A 25944-nucleotide genomic window follows, 5' to 3' on the forward strand; every position below is an offset into this window, starting at 1 on the left:
TTTTTCTTGAATAATGTTTGTCTATTTCAGTCTACAGTTCACATCTGAGAGCTGCTCAACTTTTATTCGCTTTAAAACTTCCTTACAATTTCTTCATTTTAATATGAAATTCAATTTTATCCTGCTCAAGACTAAATGATGATCACTTCCAATTTCAAAAATGTACACAGGATTTGTACACTCTAGTGTCTTGCACCAGAAAGAAAACATCACTATCAACAATAACATAGTCAACGAGACTTTTCTTATTCCTTGTGTCCTCTTGCCATGTGAATTTGTGCATATATTTTTATGTTGGATTATGGTGTTAGTAATAATCAGTCCATGTCCTGAGTAGATATATATATATATATATATATATATATATATATATATATATATGGTGATGATTAGTTTCCTTTCATCCATACGGATGTTAGGGGCAGCAATGCTACCATACTAGGGTAGTGAATACGAGCAAGGTGGTTTCCCCGTTGCTTTTCTTGCTGTACTATAGCCTATGGCTGTATCCAGTTTGCCTGTTTGTGGGATGAAAAACCTCAGGATAAACTGGGGGGGGGGGCTACTGTCCACTCCCAAGAATGGCTAACTTTGCTATGGCTGAGAAAGATCCTTCAGCTCCCACGTCTCCGATGGAAATCGAACCTAGGATGCTCCTTCCCCAGGCATATGGTTGCGAAGCACACAGCAGCTAGGCTAACCCCACAGATATATATATATATATATATATATAAAATAAATCATATTTCCCATGGTATGGGAAACACTATGAAATTTATTGACATACTTTATCAAGAGTCTTTTACATAGAGCTCATAATGATCTGCTCTTCTGATTCTCAAATCTTATGTGTATAGATACAACAAAACACCATTCAAAATATTATTGATAAGTATCATCCTTCTACCAGACTACAATCTGATGTGAAAAATTTTTAATATCCTACCTTAAAGGAAGCTCCAAACAAACAGCACAGATCCTTTGCAAATTCACTGTATACACTTCCTTCAAACAGCTTGGAGACTGTTCTTTTTTTGCCATGTACAAAGGATACATTACCATCTCTATCCTTGCCAGCTGTCTATCAGGTACCCTTCTCATGTGATCTTTGCTATTTAGGACAGACTGGCCAATCTGCCTTGATTAGAGTCAAAGAACATCAAGATTATATTATATTTTTGGAAGTGGACAATTCTTGTTTTGCTTCTAATGCTATTGACACTATGCATAAAGTTCTTTGGAACCAGACAAAAGTTTTTCATTCCAGCAAGTGTAAATTTGATCATCTTTTCTTTGAAATGTAACATTACAAAATAGTCTGAACATCAATTGTTCAGACCGCATGCCAATCTCTAACTTCTTGGTAGTGATCACTATTAATGGTTCATAATTTTTTTTAATTAGTAATTGTTTTAAATTATTTTTCATATATGCAACGTTTTACGATTGTTCCTTTGAACGTGCTTCAGCTGCTTCTGTTTGCTTAATGACTCATTTCACTCAACAGCCTGTCTCACATCAGGGGTCCAATGTCCAAGGGGGTCTTTGCACTGGTTCGGGATACAAGAGTGTAGGTGAAAGCTTCAGACATAACAATCAGGGAAAAGGGGTAGCTATGGTATTCAACACTAAATACGAGAATAATCTTAAATGGGAGACACTTGTTTTGCTAATCTTTCCTCTCTCATTCTGTTTAAGTGACCATATCACAACATTGGATGAAATATATTGGAGTTTTTGAATAAAATTTTATATATTTTTGTTACATGTGCAAGCCGTGAAGGTTTTTTTAAATATGTCCAGTATGCATGTTCCATTAAAATTATTTTTTAAAGCATATGGTTACTTATTAATAAAATTATTTTAATAGGCGTGAGCAGCAGTTCCTAGCTTGCACCAATTAGATAATATTCACAAGATTTTAGTTAGGACAGAGCTGTAGGAACATACAAATAAACTCTTAATGGAATTTTAAGTTACAAAAAAGAGGAAGATGTTCACTAACTTTAGTATAAAACCTTATGGCTTCGATTGCATACAAGATGTAGTACTACCATTCTGTACGATGAGCTCTTTTTTTGCATAGCTATTCTGGTTTGAGCTCTCATTTCTAATGAAAGGGAGAAATAAATTCCTTATAATGCAATAGAATTTCCATATCATAAAGGTTCATGTACCTCTTTCTTTTATCATAAAAATTATTAGTCAAGGTTTTTAAAATAAGCCCTGCTTAATCAATTTTATTCTTACAATATTTTACATTACAATAACAAATGTATATATCAAATCTGACAATGTTAACTCCTCTAGTTTATAACTTCAAGTTTAGTTGTGTCCTCTGTGATAGGATACTTAACCAAACACTTATTGCCTTAACAATACACCACAGACATAATTCCATTCCCAAAATTTAAGAAAGCAAAAGAAGATGTATAATATAGAACAGCAGGAGAATAGAATAATGCAGTACAACAATAAATTCATTAAAAATACTATATAATGTGGTAGCTGTTCTGCACTGTGCAAAAAAAAATGTTAATTTTTTCCATTTCATAAAAATGGATTTAAATAACCACACTAACATTATGCTTACACTAGAGTATGTGTGTGTAGGGGGGGGGGGAGAAAGAGAGAGAGAAAGAGGAGACACTTGTATTTAAAGAATTCCATAGCTGAGACTGTCTTGTAATTAAACTCTTTCAAATGTCCAGTTCATATGCTTTTTGCATCAGGCCAGATGGGCTGCCTTGTTCGTCGTTATGTTTGGCTTGTGTACCACTGCTCTTCTGTGGAAACTCAGTAAATGGAGTTTTTTCCCCGTACAGTATTAGTGCTCACCATGGTGTTACTGGTGCTCTGGAACTCATCACGGATAGTCTATGCTGATTGTAGCCAGTTTCTGCATGCCTCCCATTTTAACACCCATGTCAGTATTTTTCGGCAGCTGCCCTGGGTGTTTTCCTTCACTAGTGATGCCAAAATGTCTCCAGTTGAGCAGCAATGGCACGTTATGGACGTGTCACCAATGTGACAGCCCACAATGACACTTCTCTTGAAGTCACTGAGTTCACGTCATGTTGCCACACCACCCGCATTCAACTGCTACAATGAAATACTGCTTTCTACTATCTGTACACCGGTTTTTATGGTATTAAAATCTGGAATGTTCCATAATTTCAAACAACAGGGATATCTGGACAATTATTGGTATACAGAGTACTGTGATGTATATTGTGTATACATATTGTGATGTATGTCTCGTAATGCATTACAAATGTGCTGTTTGAAACTCATGGAATTCACAGGCAGTTATTTCAGGAAATTTAGATATTACATATTTAAAACTAACAAAACTTACTATCTTCATATTAGTTGAATTATTTCCTAGATGTATTAATGGCACCATAATAATTTGAAGACAGAAAAAGCTGGTTTTAATCACTAGAGTCCAACCGCTGTTTTTCTGACCATGAGTTATTATAAATAATTTAATTCATTGCAAGCAAAAATGACTGCTTGTGTGCACGGCTGTAACAGTACAGAAAGATGTTAAACCACTACTTATTGAAGTTTTGACAGGTAATTTACCACACTGGCAAAAAAATTTTTAAAAAAAATTGTATATCACTGTACAAAATCTTGGACTACTAACATACCAGGTAGCTAGCTAATAACACATTTTAAAAATATAAATATAATTGAAAATTAGAAAAAAATGCTGTACATGTTGAATACGTTGAAAGGAATCAGTAACAGATTAATTTATTATTAATTATTAATCAATAAATTCAATTAGCAATTAATATTATGATTTTAAATATTTACATAATAATATTAACTGTACCATTAGCCGAGTAGTTAGCACACTCACTCTCCAACCAACAGGCTGTGGGTTCTATCTGCTGTGGGCATGGATGTTTGTGACTGTATTTAAGTGGAAGATGAATGTAGTCACCCAGTGTGAGACCACTGCCTCGCTTACTGGAGGCCTGAAGTCACTTCAAAAGTTCCATGTTTGGTTTCTTGAGCAAGGTTTCCAGACTATGTAAAAAATTAATGAAAAATACAAAAATAATGTATAAATTTAATAAAAATAGAAAAAAAAAACATCCCAAGACCTCCCACGATATGAAATGTACTATATATTTCAATTAACCTTTCGCAGATAGGAGCACCATAAAAAAGAAAAAGTTGAGCCTCTGTAGCTCAGCTAGTTTCAACATATTGTCTTTTGGTTGGAAAGACTGTGGTTTGAGTCATGTTTAGGATGTAAAGAACTTATATCAGGACTTATCATCTGAAAGTGAGTTAGATAGTATATGAGAATAGCAGAGTTCCCACTCCGCTGGAAATTCAAGATTTTCTTATCACAACCAGCCAGAATAACACATACACACAATATACAGAAACAAGAAACTAAAGGTATAAGGATTAAACATCCAAGTTTAGAAGAAAAGACTGTTTTTAGAATCTGCCATCCTCAGAAATCAGCCCAACCCGTATAAATGGAAAAAATTCTCAATGGAAAGCATTAATGTTTAAGACACCAGCGTTTAAGAACCGAGGCCTCCAAGAAGAATCCCATAGAAGGTACTCCACCTAGTTAGGACACTAATCAATCATCAGTTTTGTGTTGTGTGGATGTTATTAAGTTCTATATTGTACTCCCATGAAGATGTCTCTGTGACTAAGATGAAATATTGGAAGAATTAAATAGAACTTTTAATCCTTTCTCAGTGCTGTTTTACTCTATTAAGCCTCCAACATGTGTCCCACTCAGTACTTAAGCATGTGATTTACCACCCTATTCCATTAGATCTAGATTTAAAAGCCAACTTGTTTGCTAGTCACATTCGGTATGCTTTCTTCTTTTCCAGGACTGAATCTTCAACTTCATGACGTTCTTTATTTTTCTACCCATGCAGACAACTTCACCACATGCCTTCCTAACTGGATCAGAGTTTTCTTCAGAGTTTGCCACTGAGACTCCAAGGTCTGGTTCTTGTTTTTGAACTGTTTCATTCTTTCTTCAATAATTTTTGTTTTTGTTTGAGTCAGTTGACCTGTAGAAGCTGCTTAACTTTAATTCTTTTTAAAACTTTCTTACATACTCTTGTTTTCAATGTAATTATCCATTTATATCCTGCTTGAACCAGCATGAAGATATCACTGTAGTTCAATGAAGCTTTTCTTATGCCTTGTGTCTTCTTCATGTTCAAACATGGTGTTAGTAATGAGTAGTCAGTGTTCTGAGCAGAAATCAAATCTAGCAAAACTTACCATTATTGTTAGTTTTGCCCTTTACTCCAAATCCTTCCAAAACATTCTTATATGCCTGGCACAAATAAATTTCATTGTCCATTTCCCCATTTTGAAGTGTCCCCACATCACTCTACTTGAAACTGTCTTCCAATGCAGAAGTTTATCTTCATGTTTGTTGCTGCCATAAAAGTCTGCATAATCTATGAATAGAATATGAGTAAAAAGTGACTTTCCCTTTGTTTTTTAATCAGTTATTTTAAAGTGAAGACTGAAAAAATACATGAGCAATCCTTTCTAAATCACTTTTGTTTTTCATTTTTTGTACATATTCTGCTGCATATATTCTATATCTAGAGTTTGGGACTTATTGCTTTATAATTAGAACATCATGATTTATTCATGTTTGTTCAAACCAGGCAATATAATGGACTTCTTCCAGCCATCTGGAGCTGTTCTGGTTTCAAACTTTTATTTAGTAGATTTAATAAGGCCTTATGTAGTTTACAGCAGCAATAATATGGTATTAATTATAGATGATAAGAGTATAAAACATTTTCTTGTTATTTGTTTTTATTATAGCATTATTAATATTCCAAAATCATTTCAGTATATTTTTTGCATATAGACTCATTTTTACATGGCAAAAAAAAAGTAAATAAAATAAAATAATAATACTCATCTCTTGGGATGGAGGTCTCTTACTCTGTGCTTTTTTTTTTATTATTATTGTTTTCAACTAAATACAAATTAAAGATGCCAAGAAATTATATTGTTGGTTTATCGTTTATCCAAGTTTAAGCAAACAAAATTCATATGGAAGTATTATTGTTATTATACTGACATCAACCAGGAGTTATGGATTGATGCAAGTCAGAATGCAAAACGAATGCCTGTTAGAGAATGTTAGTTGCAATCAAAATGGCTCTGAACTCCAAAGTGATTGACAGACATATACACTGAGATTTTCATTATCATCACTGTTTATGAAGAACAAATATATACGGACCACATAAGCATCATTTTATGTTGTAAAAGATAATCAGCTGATTGTTTTAAGCCCTTGATAAAGTGAAAAGGAACATACCTTATAAATGCTAAAGGATGCGTCCGACAAATAGTCATCCAATCCATAAAAATAAAAGAATACTGTAGCTATCCATTGCATGGATAGCTATGGTATTTTTATTTTATTTTACTGTGATTTATTAATTAATGGCAAGTATAAGACCAAGTGATATTAGCAGTACACCCACGCAAATATAATAAGACTGAGCTCAAGATGAAACTGAATATGATTAAGCACAAAGGTGGTCAAAGCATTGCAAGTTTATTACACAACTGAAGTTGATTTTATTGGTGTAGGTCCCTTATGTTCATTAATGCAGGATGACTTTACTGACTGTAATATAATCGCTAATTATATTAGCGATTATACACTAATACTGACTGTAAATATAATCGCTAAGGATGCAATTATTCCAATGTTCCTGTGAGCTATGCTGGCAGTAGCATTGCTACCAGCAGGGCCTCTCAAGCCAGACACAGTTCATAGGGGAGGGGTCAGACAACCCTATCTTGTAAATTAATGCAACCATACTTACAATAATTTATTAAAGATCTAGGAGGCTACCATTTTAAGAGGTGATAGCTTGAATTCGATAAATGAACTTTGTGGTTATCTGACCAATAGACAGCACCATGTAAGGACATTAGTTCATTGCCAGTTACAATTTAAATTGTTTTCCTCAATTACATACTTTAGTGTTGTGTGCCTATCACAGTTATAATTGTGCTCTGATAATGACGCTAATTAGAAAACCAGTAAATATTAATGTTTAAGTGAATATATATATATATATATATATATTTTTTTTTTCCCCTCTCTTGGTGTTTTATATACCATAACACATTATTATTATTACGTGACACCTCCAAGGAGTCTAAAGTTAATTATTGTTTTCTCCACCACTCAACTGACCAACTACCAACGCCATCCCAACCCCCACACACACCACTCGTATTTTCACAGACAATCATAAACATCAATGCGCACAGCAGGATTTAAATCCACAGCCTTTTGGCTGGAGAGTGGATATGTTAACCACTTGTCCAACCAGCCCGGCTAATATTATTATGAATCATCGAGACCTAAGCCACTCTATGATAGTTCACACATTTACACCTTTAATAATTCAAATATGCAAACCAAATATAGCATACTACTTAATTATTGTTTTCTAATAATCCAAATAAATCCTTAAACAAACACAGAACCCCCCCCCACCTTATAAGCAGATTTCGTTACATTCAATGAATTATCACAATATTCAGCATTTCTGCCCAAATAAAAGCATGAAATTACTGCAGGAAACAGTGTTTTGTCTTGCCATGGCAAATAGTTGGGTTGACAGAAAGAGAGTGTTGATCACTCCAACATGAATGTGTTAATATGAGAAAAGAAAACAACGATCAATAAATAAAAACAGTTAAAAAACATGGAAAAAAAGGCATTCCCTGTTTAACACAAAATCCACTTCACACAGATTTCTTGGAATGCATCTCCAGCATAAAACTGAGGTCACCTGTATATAAATTTTCATCATCATCATCGAATTCCTGATATATACCCGCAAGGGATGTAGAGGATATAATAGTACCACATGGAAAATTTACATCATTACTAACTTCCTATGTACAATTTTAACCCAAATCAGTCTGATAAATGTCAAGACCCCAATATTATCAGGTCTTATATTTCTGACTTCTAAGGCACTTTTTACTGTATCAATCCACCTATATCTTGGTCTTCCTGTGGGTCATTTTCCTGCCAACCTAGCAGAGAACAGTTGTTTTTGCTAATCTTTCGTCTCCCATTCTGCTCAAGTGACCATACCAACTGAGATTATCACTGCTAATGCATTCCTGGATGCTCACAATATCAAGTTCTTTCCTAATATCCTTGTTTTCAATATGATATTGCCATTGCTGCCATCTGTTCATGTCCCTAATCCTTCTTAGACTCTCTTATATGCAGTCTCTAGTCTTTGGTCAAGTGTTTTATTTCTAACCCAGCTCTCAGATCCATAAGTTAAGAATTGGTTTAAACAGTGTCTTGGATTGAGCTAATTTAGTGCTTTTGCTAATTTCTCTCTTATTCTATATAAATTTATTCAGTTAACTTCCTACCATACCAGCTTTGTTGATTCTATTGTCCATTTCCATATTTAACTTACCATCTGCACTAAAAATTGTGCCCAAGTAGCTGAAATGTTTTACTTGTTATATAAGTTTTCCATTCACTGTGCTGTTGATATTTTCAATGTTTCTGATTTTTTCATTGTCTTTGTCTTTTTAATGCCAACATTCATAACATATCTATTACAACAGATATTCAAATTAGCCACTGAATCTTGCAGACTTTTACTGAATTTATTCAAAAGTATAACATCATCTGCATAAAGTAAAGAGCTGAGATTAACATCTCAATTTTGATATCATGTTTAATACCACTTTCCTTCATAATGTGATCCATATAGATAATGAATAACAGAGGGGATAATGTACATCCTTGCCTCACACCAGATTTAACATTAAACCATCTTCCTGTACTTCCTTCAATTCTAACTGCTGACTTACAACTCAAATAAAGACTAAGTATTGCTTGATATAATGCCCCATTGACACCATATAACTGCAGCGTATTGAATAGCTTCTCTCTTGGCACCTTGTCATATGCCTTTTCCAAATCGACAAAACTTAAATACAGATCTTTGTTGTATTCCCATGCTTTACGACTATTTGTCGTAAAGTGAAGATCTGATCCCGACAGCCTCTATTTGGCCTGAATCCAGCTTGTTCTTCACCAAGCTTTTCTTTCACAATTCTTCTCAACCGTTTCTCAAGTATACTCGCATAGATCTTGCCAGGAACACTCAGTAGGGAAATACCTCTGTAATTCTCACATTCAGTTTTATTTCCCTTTTTATATATGGGTACTATGAGAGCTCTACTCCAATCATCGGGAATTCGTCCCTCTGTCCAGGCTTTCTGAACTATGCAGTGCAGCCACTGTAAGACTTTTATACCACCATACTTCAGCTTTTCTGGTCGAATATCATCTACTCCTGCTGCCTTTCCACATTTCAATCCTTGATGGCTTTTTCTACTTCAAGTATAGATATGTATTCTTGACTGCATGCCTGGTCAGTGTTTTTTATCACTGTGCTGTCATCACTGCTTGTTTCATTTAGCAGTTTTTCAAAGTAATTACTCCATACTTCAAGGATATCTTTTTCTCCTGTTTTCATGTCACCTTTATCATCTCTAACTTCTTTTACAGCACTCTTTCCTCCATTCCTAAGCTTCAACAACTTCAAGAATATTTTGCCACCTTCTTGATATTTATTTTCTATATTCTTGCCAAAGCCCTCCCATGACTTTTGTTTATCTAGTTTCACACACTGTTTAGCTTTTTTACATTTGTCTCTGTATTCTGTAAGAGTAAAAGCTGACTTATTTGCCAGGAACTTTTGATATGCTTTCTTCTTTTCCTTCACTGCCTCTTTAACTTGCTGTGTCCACCAGGGAGTTCTGATTTTTTTATCCTTGCACACAACCTCACCACATGCCTCTCTGGCAGAATCAATCAATGTTTTCTTCAGAGTTTGCCACTGAATCTCCAAGGTTTGATTCCTGTTCTCAAAGTCTTTCATTTTCTTTTCAATAATCTTTCTGTATTTTAGTCTACAGTTCAAATCTGAGAGCTACTCAACTTTTATTCGCTTTAAAACTTTCTTACATGTTATTCTTTTCAATATTAAATTCAATTTTATCCTGCTCAAGACTAAATAGTGATCACTTCCAATTTCAAATCCTCTGTACACTGTGGTGTCCTGCACCAGGGAGAAAACATCACTATCAACAATAACATAGTCAATGAGACTTTTCTTATTCCCAGCCTCTTCTCTCCATGTGAATTTGTGCACATTTTTATGTTGGAACATGGTGTTAGTAATAACCAGTCCATGTCCTGAGCAGAAATCCAACAGATATTTGCCATTATTATTAGCTTTGCTCTTTTCTCCAAATTTTCCCAAAATATTTTTGTATGTCTCCCAATCATTTCCTACTCTGCTATTTAGATCCCAAACAAGGACCAACTTTACCTTTTTCATTGTGTCAGTTGCTTTTTCTAAAGCCTCAAAAAATTCCTCCACTTCTACCTTAGTAGAGCCTTCTGTGGGACCATAGGCACAAATAAGTCTCATTGTCCAGTTCCCCATTCTCATATTTGCCCACATCACTCTACTTGAGACTGCCTACCATTCAAGAAGATTAGCTTTGTATTTAGTATTGAATATTATGGCTACTCCTTTTCGTTGATTGTCGTTGCCTGAATATAACATTTTGTATTTATTGCTTAGTAAAATCTCACCAGTTTTTGACTTTTTTGTTTCAGTCACCCCTATTATGTCGATCTGGTACCTTATCCAATTCCTCAACTAACTCCATTTCTTTGCCATTCAGGCTTCTTATGTTGATAGTGCATATCTTTAACTCTGCTGATGTTAAGTTGAGGTGTGTTTTCAGATTTCTTGCAGTAGCTGATTTTTTGCTGTTTGCGCTGGTTCCCTGGCAAAAACAATGGGGGCCTTGTTTAACCGGGCGACGCCCCAGCCGGCATGAAATTCTGTCATGTTGTACCATCATTTGAAATTTTGGTTTAAGCCAATAAGAATACAATTTGTTTGGCTAAATCCCAAATTGCCAGCCCATCTTCGTCCATTCGGTATCCAGGTAAATACCTAACAGGGTGCACCACGAAAAGGTGAGGATTGGACATTAGGTTCAGAAGCTCTGGTCGGTTCTCTGTCTCTGAAAGCTATGAGGAGGTCTCCTCTCAGTTATATAGCTTTGACCCTTAAACACCCCTTATATAAACTTTATATATTAATATTCTGAAAATCCTTATAATATTAATAAGTATATATACATATATACATTATACTTATATATACAGCATAAAGTTTTGCTGGTAGGCGGTATAGTTGGCCATTTCAAGCTTATTAATATATATTCCAAGTGTCATTTTTATTACTTTTTATTGTATTATTTTTATGATTATTATTTATTATTGAAAAAAATAACCTTCTATGTTAGTTTATTAAGTGAGTGCATAAACTAAGAAACTTTGCCTCCTGCTAGTGACATGCTTTGACGTGCACAAAAATATGGATGGCAGTGTGAACATCAACCATAGAGTAGAAATCACATATATAAGAAGCAAACGATCAATTATTTCCATTACATCATAATCATATTCCTGATATCTACCCTCAAGGGGTGTACAGGATATTATGATAGTGCTACATGAAAAACTTACATCATTACTAACTTCCTATCAACAATTTTCCTCCAAATCAATCCCATCTTTCAATACTCCAATATTATCAGAACTTATATTTTTGTCATCTAAAGCATTTTTGACTGTTTCAATACACCTTGGTCTTCCTCTGGGATTTTCTCCTGTCAACCTGGAGGAGAACATTTGTTTTGATAATCTATACACTCTAGTGTCCTGCACCAGTGAAAAAAACATCACTATTAACAATAACATAGTCAATGAGACTTTTCCTATTCCTTGCCTTTTCTCTCCATGTGAATTTGTGCACATTTTTTGTTGGAACCAGTTCATATACTGAACTGGTTCCAACCAATGACAAATACCAACAAGTATTTGCCATTCTTATTAGTTTTGCTCTTTTCTCCAAATTTATCCAAAATATTTCTGTATGTTTGACAATCATTTCCTACTCTGCTATTTAGATCTTTAACAAGGACCAACTTTTCCTTTTTCATTGTGCAAGTTGCTTTTTCATCATCATCATCAAATTCCTGCCATGTACCCTCAAGGGGTGTACAGGATATGATAGTACTACATGAAAAAAATTACATCATTATTAATTTCCTATCTACAATTTTCCTCCAAATCAGTCTGTTACGTCAAGACTCCAACATTATCAGATCTTAAATTTCTATCATCTAACGCACTTTGTACCGTATCAATCCACCTATATCTTGGTCTTCCTCTCGGTCATTTTCCTGCCATCCTAGTAGAGAACACTTGTTTTTGCTAATCTTTCCTCGCCCATTCTGTTTAAGTGACCATACCACCTGAGATTAGCTCTGCTAACGCATTCCTGGATGCTGACAATGTCAAGTTCTTTCCTAACATCCTCGTTTTTAATATGATACTGCCATTGATGCCACCTGTTCACGCCTATAATCTTTCTCAGGACTGTCTCTAGTCTTTGGTCAAGTGTTTCACTTCTGACCCAGCTCTCAGATCCATAAGTTAAAACTGGTTTGAACACTGTTTTGTATACAGCTAATTTAGTGTTGCGACTAATTTCTCTCTTATTCCATATGAATTTATTCAATTGACTTCCCACCATACCAGCTTTGCTGATTCTGTTGTCTATTTCTATATTTAATTTACCATCTTCAGTAAAAATCGTGCCTAAATAGCTGAAATGTTTTACTTGTTCCACAGGTTCTCCATTCACAACACAGTTGACATTTTCAATGATTCTGCCTATTTTCATTGTCTTTGTCTTTTTATTGCTGACCTTCATACCATATCTATTACAAGAGCTATTCAATTTAGTCAGAGAATCTTGCAGACTTGTAGCGGATTTATTTAGAAGTATAACATCATCCGCATAAAGCAAAGAGCTGACATTAAAATCTCCAATTTCGATATCATGTTTAATACCACTTTCCTTCATAATGCGATCCATATAGATAATGAATAACAGAGGGGATAATGTACATCCTTGCCTCACACCAGATTTAACATTAAACCATCTTCCTGTACTTCCTTCAATTCTAACTGCTGACTTACAACTCAAATAAAGACTAAGTATTGCTTGATATAATGTCCCATTGACACCATATAACTGCAGCGTATTGAATAGCTTCTCTCTTGGCACCTTGTCATATGCCTTTTCCAGATCGACAAAACTTAAATACAGATATTTGTTATATTCCCATGCTTTCTCGACTATTTGTCGTAAAGTGAAGATCTGATCCTGACAGCCTCTATTTGGCCTGAATCCAACTTGTTCTTCACCAAGCTTTTCTTCCACAATTCTTCTCAACCATTTCTCAAGTATACTTGCATAGATCTTGCCAGGAACACTCAGTAGGGAAATACCTCTGTAATTCTCACATGCAGTTTTATTTCCCTTTTTATATATGGGTACTATGAGAGCTCTACTCCAATCATCGGGAATTCGTCCCTCTGTCCAGGCTTTCTGAACTATGCAGTGCAGCCACTGTAAGACTCTTATTGGTTGGCAAAATTCCAGATTGCCAACCAATCCTCGTTCATTCAGTATCCAGGTAGATACCTAACAGGGTGCACAAGAAGGTGACGATTGGGCATTAGGTCTAAAGTCCAAGTCAGTTCTCCATTCCTTTAAAGGCTATCTAGAGGTCTCCTCTCAGTTATACAGCTTTAACCCTTAAGCATCCCTTATTTCCATTACGAGTGTAATAATCCTACAAATTCAGAAGAATACTCAACCAGATGAGCTCATATTTGCAGATGTCTCTTAGAACTGGTACTACTAAAAGCAAGAAACATGTAGTTCCTCACAATATGCAAGATACATCTAATTTTAAATTACATATATTAGAGATTCTAAATGCACACAATATATAATTCTAATCTTTTCAGCATATAATAATAGCCATTCTTAACAGTAAGACAAAAGAGAACTTCCCTTTTTTCCAAAAGATGATTATATCAGATGAAAAGGTACACAAAGGTAATGGTATCAGATAATTCATATTTTTTCTATAATAAAGCTGAAAATGAGTGATGTACTAATTTTTTTTCCCTTTATCATCAAAAAAATAAATGGCTACCAATGTGTACAAGGAACTGTTGTAATAATTATTTATAGCACATAAACATTGTATTTGCCTGGAGAAAAAAAAAAAAGCAATGTCAGAATCAATTTCTTTTGGTTCTTGAAGAATCTTATATGTCTGAGTTTTAGAAAGTTCATTTGTTCTATCCGTTCCTTCATGCTTACAGAGTGATCGGAATACATCATGAAAATGGAAACAACTACCATGTTAGAGGAAAACTTTAGTTAAATATAAAAGAAAATAAACTCTCGACGTTTCGACCTTCACATTAAGGTCATCATCTAAAGTATACATGTATATACAAAGAAACAAGCTGCAATAACAACTACCATGTTAGAGTAAAACTTTAGTTAAATATAAACCAAAATAAACACTCTACGTTTCGATCTTCACATTAAGGTCATCATCTGGAGTATACATGTATATAGAAAGAAATGAGCTGCAATAACAACTACCATGTTAGAGGTGATAATGTCATTGGATGACTTGAATCTCGTTAGAGTGGAGACCTATGGCTGCAATACCAGTAGCAGTGAGTTTGATGCCATCTAGTGTGAGGTTCCGTCTAACTAGATCAAATACATAGCTGGGGTGTTGTTAAAAACCTAGTGGATCAGTTGCTAGTGAAGATGAAATGCATTACTAAATAAAGAAGATGGGTAAGATACAAGTAACATAATTGGGAGAATTTATTATTCGTGCATTGATTACATGCCTATGGAATCTCATGAGAAGAATGAAACTGAATTTAATGAGTTGTTACAAAACAACTTCCTCAAGCATCATGTTACAAAAGGAACTTGAGGTTAGATGTAAGATCTGATTATAGTGTCAGAGGGGAATTTAGTTAAAGATGTAACTATTCTGCCTCTGGTTGGTGACAGTGATCATGTAGTACTCACTTGAGAAGTGAGCAAGTTTAAAAGTGTTCCATTCAGAAAAGGTTACAAGCTTGAACTACAAAGCAGGACATCATGACTACCTGAGGAGTACATTGACAGTGCATAGGAAGATTTTAAAAATACTTAAATGATGCAACATCAGAATGCATCCCTAGAGTTCAAAGAATAAATAGGATAGGAGTGAAATGAATGTGTAATCTAATTATGCAGGAGATTTACAACAAAAAGATAATGGAAGGAATATTGTGTGCATAAGGGTGATCTCAGTTATGAAAATTATAAGGAGCAGGCCAGAAGATTCATAACTGTTGAATCTATGGAAAGCTAAGTCTTAATATGAAAAGAAACTGGCTCTGCACAATAAAGACAACCCAAAAGAATTCTATCATTATGCTGCAAGCAAATGAAAGAATAAACATGAAGGAATAACTCTACTGAATGCAAATGAACATGAGCAAATAACTCTACTGAATGCAAATTCTGCATCAGTCACCTGCAATGGTATGTATGCTGGTGACTGATGCAGAGGAGATTGTTCAACTAATGAGTGGCCATTTTGCTAAATGCTATCAACCTAGTGTAGGTAACATTGAGCTCACTGCTAACACTTCACTGGATAAAGAAACTCAAGTGTATGAGGAGGAGGAACCATAGCTGTTGCATAAACTGCATAAGAATTCTGCAATGAGGAATAGAGACTGATGGGATATCAACACAAATGCTAAAAGAGTGTTCGGCTGAAATGACTATTCTTTTGACCAAATTATGTAATTTGAGTCTCAGAACATGGAAGATTCCAGAAGAGTGAAAAGAATGTATGGTAATTCCATTGCACAATGGTGGTGTAAAGACTGATGTATCCAACTATCGACTTATCAGTATCTCTGGAGTGGTAGTAGTGAAGATTCTGGAAAAGTAATGTAATGCTCACATACAGAAATGGGTTTACAAAGAAACAACTAAGGGAAGGTCGTGTTTGAGTAATTTGCTTGCATTCTATAATAGTGTATATTATATACACTATTATATTGCATTCTATAATGGTGAATCCATTCCCCTTGTCTAACTCAATAGTTAGACAAGGCTATATAATTGTATGAGGAAATACTCACTTCAGAAAGTACTGAAGAAATATTTATTCTATAGCAACTTGGAAATAACCTTGACATCAATACCAAAGAAAGATATACTAATTATTGAAGGAGGTTGGAATGTGAAGATTAGAAAGGACAATGAAAGATGGGAAAGAATAATGGGCAAATAAATATATGGAGAAAACAATGAAAGAGGAGAAAGAATGCTTGAATTTTCCCTGAAGCATAACATGGTAATTTGCAACACACAATTCCAGCAAAAAGACTGCACGAAGTGGACATGGCAATCACCAGATGAAAGAACTAAGAACATGCTAGATATGATACCCATATGCAAGAGATGGCTAGATCGATAGTGTCAAACATTTCAAGGAGTAGACATGGAATTGGATCATAGCTAGTGATTACCAATATTAAGTTGAAATTCAAGAGACAAGGGAACACACAATATCCACAGTCAGGGATATATGAGGTAAGTGAGCAGGGAAATTACAGAGAAAAGAACTGGAGGACAGAAACAACAAAGTGGTTTTTTCATTCCCAAAGACAGAAAAGCCAAAGAAATGTGGGTCTCAACAATAGACATTAAAGAAAAAAGAAAAAGGAGAATTAAAGATTAAGAAAGAGATCTCGATAGAAATGGACGAACAGCATAGAACAAAATGCAATGAAGTGAGGAAGGTGGTTAGGAGACAAATCAAAATAACTAAAGGAATGGTGTGAGGATATCAACAAATATACAACAAGAAGTCTATAAAATTATCAGAATCATAAAAAATAAGAAATGGAGTACAAAACATAGAAGAATAAATAATGAAAATCGTGAAAGCTTGATGAACACAGAAGAAATAGGAGGAGAGAGAGATGGACAAGATACTACTCAGAGTTATATGAGACACAGACAACTGCAAAGAAAATCTAATGCAGAAAATAATTCAAAGCCAATATTCCACAGATATGTCCAAACAAAGTTTGCTTTGTTTGGCCATATCTGCAGAATGGACAACAGCAGAAAGATCAAACCATGACGCTTGTTACAATGGATGGTATAAATAGAAGAGGACAGCCAAGGCAAGAGTGGATGGAAAATATAAAAGAGTGGTATGGAAAGAGTTTGAAGAATTTGAGTCACTGATTTATGTATGTATGCAAAATAGCATACATACATAAAAAATACAATATATTACTTTTAATAACTAAGATATTGTCGAGGTCTCATCCTTTCACTAGCTATCTTATCTAGCTATCACTGATTAGACCTTTGGTGAGGTCTCATCAAAGATTAGATTCAATGCAGAAGTCATATATTTTACATATACAATTAGTAAAATTGTTCACCACATTATTAAAATACTCTGGATCTTAATCGCAGATAATTGTAAAATATTTTTTTGGTCGCCCACAAAGTATAAAGTACTTATATTCTTGTGTTAATCTTTCACCCAAGCGTAAGCAAACCAAGATTATGAATGAACTATTTTCATTCATAATCTTTGTAATATCATGAAGCTTTAATCCTTTACCCAAGCTTACACTTGGATAAAGGATTAAAAGAAATATAACAGAGAAGGATGTCTTTTTCATATTAAGGGAGCAAGAAGGCTTGGATATAATGAATTAAAAACAGCTGAATGCAAAAATTAGTCAAATAATGAAAATGAAAAAAAAAAAAAAATCATAAAATCACAACTGAAAAATAAATAAATAAATATAAACACATATACAGAAGAAAGAGTGCAAGGAAACTTGCATATAAGACAAATATTTGAAAACCAGCTAAATATAATAATAATCTTCATTAAAAATTTGTGGCACTATAAAAAATACCAAAACGAGATTTCAAACTAATAGCAAAATTACTCACAAAGTCTTGCCTAATATCACTGAAATCTTTGCCGTATTTTTCAAGTGCTTCTTCAAAGAGATTAGCTTCTGATGCAGACCACTCTTCCATTTCGTCCCTACATAATACTGGGCCACCATGTGGGACTAGGCTTGAAATTGCACTGGTGACATCATAGTTGTGTTTATGTAAAATGTCCATAGCATTAAACTGAAATTAAAATGAAAAATCATAAGATTTTCAAAACTACGAAAATAAAAATTTTGCTAACTTATAGAAATGTGACAAGCTTATTTTTTATGCACTTCCTCCTGCAAGCACTTTAGTATTTATGCTGATTGCCAATAAAAATATAATTGCACAGCAAGGCAAAAAATTGTTCATCCTTTCAGAAAGTATTGTCTTCATTTGTGTATTTTTAAACAGATAATTTTATCTATGCACTAAGTGATTGTAGCAGTAACATGAACATGAAAATAAAAATTAAACAGCATCTAGCTTAGGAAGAAAAAAAAAGAATATTATCTTGATTTGAGAATAGATATTTCATCTATGCACTAAGTGATTGTAGCAGTAACATGGACATGAAAATGTCAGCTTGGTAAATCCAGAAACGGTATCTAGCCAAAAAAGAAAGAAAAAGGATATATATTCACAAATAGATAGATATCGAATGAAATTGAATGGTTAATGAAACGGCAATCATAATGTAATCAATGCATGTCATGGATTTGTTAACTCTTTGCTTTTTGCCTGGTAAATTGGTAAATCAATATTTTAAAATTCAACTGATCTCAAAATTTTTGGTCCCTCCACAGTGCACTTAGCACTGTTAGAAGAACCAAGATTGGGCATTGTCTTTGGCAGGAAAAGACCAAGATTCGATTCACATCATGATGAAGAGAATCTTTAAATGGGTATTTCAACTAACTGAGAGTGAGTTAGCCAGTCTCATATATTGAGATAACCCTTTTTTCTTCTGAAAAACTGGACTTTTCATTGTGTAAAACAGGGCAACCAGGCTCCATGCACTTAACAGACACAAATACTGGATATTTGATGGTGCAGACAGCAGATAGTAGCATTGTACAGTGGTCCCCTGCAATGAGTTCTTGCCCTCCATGAAGATGTCATGTAATAGTAATAATTTTTATAGCTATTTTACCTATTTTTGCTTAGGAGTATCCCTTTTATGTCATTGGATTTTTACTCAGTTTTTAGAGCATTACTGATGTTTTAAAGATATAGATATATTGAAGAATATAAGGAAGGAATAATTCTGGATATATCTTTGTAGGATGTTCCTGGTTGTCATCTTATTGAGCAACATTTGGTGTATGGCGATATTACTTAAGTATGATTGAAAGGAAAGGGATTAACTGAAGTATGATTGAAAGGAAAGGGGGGGGGGGAATGTGAAGATAGAGAGAGATGTGGGAGAATTGCAGATAAGATACAAGTTATGTGAAATTTAAAAGCTGGGTTTCAAGGGTGGGCTGTGAATTCTTTGGGAAGAAGAGGGTGAAAGACAGAAATTTTTGGAGAAAGGAAAAGGATAGAATATGATGAAACAAGATTAGGGGGTTCTATCATATTCTATCCTCCCCCTTACCCCCAAAATTTATCTTTTACCTTCTTCCCAAAGAATTCACCACCCACCCTTAAAATCAGGGTTAAAAATTTCACATACTTTGTGTCTTACCCACAATTCTTCCACATCTCTCTATCTCCACATTTCAACCCCCCCCCCCTTCAGTCATACTTCAGTAATATTGCCATATGCCACTCAATCAGATGACAATCAGAAACATTCTACAAAGGTATGTCCAAAAATTATTCCTTTCGTATATTCTTCATATATCTATATCTTTAAATCATCAGTAATGCTCTAAAAATTGAGTAAAAAAACCAATAATATCATAAAAGGGGTACTCCTAAACAAAAATAGGCAAAATAGTAATAAAAATTAAGATTTATTTAGACAATCCAGAAAGAATATCTGTAATAACTGTTATTTCTAAATTACAAATACCTACAAAACAGTAAAATATTTTAAATATGACAGGGAAAGAAAGGTATTCTTGTTTTCATCCATATCTGCCCTCCTCTACATTAAGAAAACATGAACTTGTATGTCAGTATCCTCACAATTAAGTTACTTATAAACAGAGCAGTAAATTTCCTATCAAGTTATCCTTCATATCCCATGATGCATAATACATTCCATACATTATGGTCAAAATCATAAAAAATGTTTTCAATTTATATTGAATCCTTGTGGAGATACTGAGAGCTATTTAATTGGTACATAAAATATATGGTGATATACCCTTTTATTCAAAAGGGTATATCACCATGCCAGCTAGTTGGCTGAGTGGTTAGCGTATCCGCTCTCCAGCCAAAACGTTGCAGGTTCGAATCCTGCTGTGGGCATGGATGTTTGTGATTATCTGTGAAAATACTAGCAGTGGTGGTGGGCAGTAGATGGCATTGATGTAGATGATGATGATAATTAGAGTTTGCTGTTGGTGGATTGAGTGATGGTGAGAGAGAGCTGTAGAGCAGGTTTTCTCCCTCAATGAGTCTTTGGGCTCCTTGGAGGTGTCATGTAATAATAATAATATTCTTCTTCTGTGGCTCTGAGGAAGGACTATAGCAAGTCCCATTTCCCCAATGGAGAAGAGCAAAATATATATATATATATATAAAAGGCTGCTTGGAAGGTGATTTGCATACGCACAAGCTTAGTCATGCTTTTGTTTGTTTATGGCAGAGTAACAATATGGATGAAAACAGCATAATTTCATGATTTCATCTAAAGTCACACTTCACAAACTAGAATATTAGCTGAATTTGCAGCATACAGTTATAGTACAAACATCCTACAACAATTTAATTTCAAAGAAAAGTGGAAAGTGATTTTGATCTTTACATTCACTAGATGTTATGGAACTAACACATCTGGAATAGCTTTTTTTTTTTAAATATCTGTCATACATGAATGAAGGTAGACAAACCTATAATACATCAGTGCTATGTTAGGGTGAATATGAGAAGTGAGAAAGAAGAAATCTAATGATATTTTTCTTCATGAGTTAAAGGTTACAGATGAGGGGGGGGGAGACCTCATGAGGAAAGATGTTCCAGAGGATGGGGGTAGATGGAATAAAAGAGGAAAAGGAGAACCAGTTCAGTGTATTTGTAGCTTTATTGAAATGGGATGTTAGATAGCAACTGCTCTTGCTTCAACAGGCCAACCAAAAGTGGAGGAATGATGTTTGTTAGTTCAGTGGAGAAGGGGCTATGGAACTACTTCTAGAAAAGATATGCAGCTGAAGCACTGCATCTATGAGATAGAAGGTGAAGTGAGTTAGAGAGAGAGAGAGAGAGAAGTCATCAATCAACCAATTCACTCTCCAGTGGACAGCACAGAATTTTTTTAAAGATGTTTTGGATCAGGGGTTCCCAACCCTATGCCCGCGGGCACCATGGCACCTGTTGACCTATTTGTGTGTGCCCGCCGCTGTTCAACCATGTGCCGTATAGTTTGAAATAATCAAGCAACAATTCATGGCATTCTATATGATGCATGCGTTAATGACACATGACGATTATTAAACGCATACAATGTAAAGTAGATGCACATTCAAAGTTGTTCATTCCAGTTTAAGAACTGGAATATCATCATATTCTCCTAATTATGAAGCACTGGCCAATGAAGTGCAATGCCAAAGATCACACTAACTTACATATATATATTTAAATTTTTTTATAATGTAAACTTTTAAGTAATAAAACATTTGATTATAATGTAAACTTTGTATGTATTCATTTAACAAAAGAATTAAAAAAATTTGCTTCAAAAAATAGATGGTGCCCGTCGCCCTGTCGGTATTTTAGAATGTGCTCTAGGAAACAAAAAAGGTTGGGAACCCCTGTTTTAGATGCACCATCCTAAACATGCAGTATTTAAGAGGTAGGCAAATTTGAGATTTGTACAGAGTTAGTAACAGTTATATTCCAGATATCATGTTGGAGGCTTAATGGAATGTATACAGCACTCAGAAAGGATTAACATAGGTTTAATACTTCCTATATTTTGTCCTAGTCACTAGTACATTTTTGGGGATTACAAAAACAACTAATGTAACATGAACACAAATATCATACAATGCTAAGCCCAATCATGTGGGTGACACTAAAGTCCTATCTAGGTGGAGCACCCTCTAAGGGCGGTTGTAGGTGGCCTGAAATGTAAGGTGGGACCTCTGGTGATGAGTGTTTCCCAAATCTTCGGAAGCTTAATGCAACCGTATTTATTAAGATTTGATTGATTTTTGAGAGCTGCTGCTGCTTCTAAGAATAGTCTCTATTTCTTGAATTTGCTGTGGTGGAGCATGGTGGTTTTCTTCCAAGAGACCTTGTGGGTGGTGTCAAAGACATGGTCAGCCAAGCCTGACTGACCATAGTTGTGTTTACAGATGTAAGACTTGTGTTCCTCCAGGCGGATGGATGCTGATCTGCCTGTCTGTCCAAAGTACGCCAGCTTACATGAACTGGGTACTTTATAAACTCCAGGCAGAGAGAGAGAGAGAGAGAGAGAGGAGGGAGCTGATCTTTAGTAGAACGGATAAGCGTAGCAAGTTTGCGGTGGGGCTTATATGCTGTGTGTAGGTTGTACTTTTTTAGAATCTTGGCTATTTTTTCGGATGTGCCATGGATATAGGGTATGGTGATGGCATTTTTAAACTCTTGTTGATGAGAAGGACGGGGAATGGGGGAGGAACTGATTATTTTTTTGATACTGTGATCACTGTAGCCATTAGAGAGGAAAGTGCTGTGTATGTGGTTAAGCTCAGTAGTGTTCCACTGGAACAAAGATTGTGGGCTCTCTAGATAAGAGGTTTTAATAATGCCATATTATTGAGAGGAGTGGTGGTGGGAGAGTTTGTGAATGTATCTGCCTGTGTGTGTGTGTGGGGGGGGGGGGGGTTTCTGTATACAGTGAAGGCAAAGTGTACCATTAGGCAGGCGTGTAACTAAGGTGTCTAAGAAGGGTAAACAATTGTTCTTTTCCTTTTCCATAGTAAACTGGATTCTTGGATGCAGGCTGTTGAGATGACTGAAGAAGGAGTCTAACGTGTGTGGGCCATGAGACCAAATAGAGAACACATCATCTACATATCTTAGCCAGATAGAAGGTTTGAGTGGGGCTGAGGCTATGGCTCGTTTTTCGAAATCATCCATATATAAATTGGCAAGAGGGGGTGAGAGCGGGGAACCCATGGCGGTTCCCTCTCTATCTGCTTGTAGATTTTGTTCTTCCAAGAAAAATACCCAGAGTTAATGGCGGAAAAGAGATCTAAGATGTCAGGTGGAAAAACGTTTTCTAAGAGAGATAGGTGTCAGTTGAGGGAATATTGGTAAACAAAGAGTAGATATCAAAGCTTACCAATATGTCTGCATTATTCAAGGTTAAATTTTCTATAAGAGCTTTAAAGTGGGTAGAGTTTTTTATATAGGATGTGGACCTTCCAGTGAGGGGGGGGGGGGGAGTTGGCTAGCTGTTTAGACAGTCTGTAGCAAGGTGCGTTGGTGGCATCTACTATAGGTCTACGTGGGGAATTGGGTTGGTGGATTTTTGTTAAACCGTATATTCGGGGGGAGGGGGGGGGTTGTTAATTTTTTTGTGATGTCAGGGGGTCAAGAAGATACTTTGTTAAGTAAGATTTTTAATTTCTTAACTTGTGTTTTTGTGGGGTCGTATTCTAGCGGGATGTAGGTAGCGCAATCTCGGAGGATAATATTCATTTTATGATTGTATTCACTGGTATTAAGAATGAACACAAGTCTTACATCTGTAAACACAACTATGGTCAGTCAGGCTTGGCTGACCATGTCTTGGACACCACCCACAGGGTCTCTTGGAAGAAAACCACCATGCTCCACCACAGCAAATTCAAGAAAGAGAGACTATTCTTAGAAGCAGCAGCAGCACTCAAAAATCAATCAAATCTTAATAAATACGGTTGCATTAAGCTTCCGAAGATTTGGGAAACACTCATCACCAGAGGTCCCACCTTACATTCCAGGCCACCTACAACCGCCCTTAGAGGGTGCTGCACCTAGATAGGACTAGTGTCACCCACATGGTTGGGCTTAGTACTGTATGATATTTGTGTTCATGTTACATTAGTGTTGTTTTTGTAATCCCTGAAGATGTCCTAGTGACTAGGACAAAATATAGGAAGTATTAAACCTATGTTAATCCTTTCTGAGTGCTGTATACATTCCATTAAGCCTCCAACATGATGTTCTCACAGCACTTAAGCCTCTACACACGTATATTCCAGATGATAATTTAGATAGGTGAAAATTAGCATCAAGAGTGGAAAAGAATGCCTAGTTTTTAGAAGCTGAGGAAAACTTTTAATATGATGTGTTTATGACAGGAGAAGCTAGAGGTAAGTGTGAGTCCAGGTATGGTAGCATAGAGGGTGATTAGGTTATCCTTGCACCAGGATAACCTAATGGATGGTATGGAAATAAATGTTTAAGGCTCTAATTGAAGATGATCCTCCAAGATGCCACATAGGATCAAATGCTCACACATTTCTCCAAACCTTTCCATGGCATGTGTACAGTGGTGGGGTGATGTTGGCTAACAGGTCAGCCATGGATCTAAATTGGTGGAATCTATAATGGTGATCGTGATTAGTTGGTCAGCCTCTAGGTAGTGGAGAAGTTGACTGTTGATGACATCCTCCATTATTTTGGAAAGCACTGAGATAGTGGCAAGAGTAAAATAATTTAACAGCAGAATTTATTTTCTATTTTCCAGAATAAGTTGGTTGGATACATGCCTACTTCAATGTATAAGTATCAGCAGAGTACAAAATATTATAGATAGGATATAGGACTGGCGTTAGTTCTGGAGAATAAGATTTGTGCACAACTAGAGACACACAACTGAGACCAGAAGATTTTTTAGTGGCTAAGCTGATTAATATTTTTCTAACATCATTTTGCAAAAAAACAGGATGCATACAGTGCTCAGTTTCTGGGTATGGCATGGGAGGCAATTTGACTTGGTCATCTGTGCAGGATGTAGATGAGATGACAGTACTGTTACTTTTTTAGATAAGAGAAAAGAGTTTGTGCAGGTGAGCAGAAGTTGCATCTGATGGCTTTTGCAAGGGACTGGAAGAAAGCATCCAGTTGGAGATTTCTGCTGTTGGCCCTTGTAAAGTCACATATAGTTTTGAAAGAGTTCCAAAACCAAGAAAAAGGAACTTTGCTCCATATTTCATTTTGCTTCATGGAACCCTTACAATTTGCTTCCCGTTAATCACATAACACTTAATATATAAAGTTGTTCTTCAAAACTCACAACTAATGCAGAGATAACACACACACACACACACACACACACACACACACACACACACACACACACACGGGGGGGGGGGGGACTGGGTCTCTGAAGTTAATACTGAAGGACAATGCAATGTATCACCCCATTTATCTTCTCATTGGAGAGAAGATAAAAATACACACAAAAACCTTTCTGAGATCACCAAATTTAACTCAGCAGCCACCCTCTCTCTCCTTTCCAGCTTTCCATCTTCTCTCTCACTTGCTTACTTACTTACTAGCATTCCTGATATCTGCCAAAAAGATTCCAAAAAGAATTCCAAAACTCAAAACTAATGCACATGCCCATTCACAAGATTCAGAGGGAAATCTGGTACCAACATGACTGCTATCACTACTACAATTGCACACATAATAGTATATAGCACAGAATACTATTATATACATATATTATATAATAATATATGTATATAATATAAGCATACGATAATAATGTTCTTTCTCTGTAACTCTTTCAGCATAACAATATTAT

General features: G+C 35.3%; 1 protein-coding gene across 4 annotated transcripts in view; it reads right to left on the reverse strand.

Moving 5' to 3' along the window:
- The window catches only part of LOC150097621 (metastasis-associated protein MTA3-like), a 474620-nt gene that overhangs the window by 223559 nt on the left and 225117 nt on the right, over positions 1 to 25944 (reverse strand). For all 4 annotated transcript variants that reach the window (XM_090407419.1, XM_090407418.1, XM_090407421.1 and 1 more), the window contains one exon: positions 18060 to 18248. In XM_090407419.1, coding sequence (XP_090263545.1) covers positions 18060 to 18248 — 189 coding nt within the window. The remainder of the gene's footprint in view (positions 1 to 18059; positions 18249 to 25944) is intronic.

The sequence above is a fragment of the Typopeltis vanoorti genome, chromosome 17 (assembly GCF_054136105.1).
Source record: "Typopeltis vanoorti isolate ZY-2024b chromosome 17, IOZ_Tvanoo_1.0, whole genome shotgun sequence".
Classification (NCBI taxonomy): Eukaryota; Metazoa; Arthropoda; class Arachnida; order Uropygi; family Thelyphonidae; genus Typopeltis; species Typopeltis vanoorti.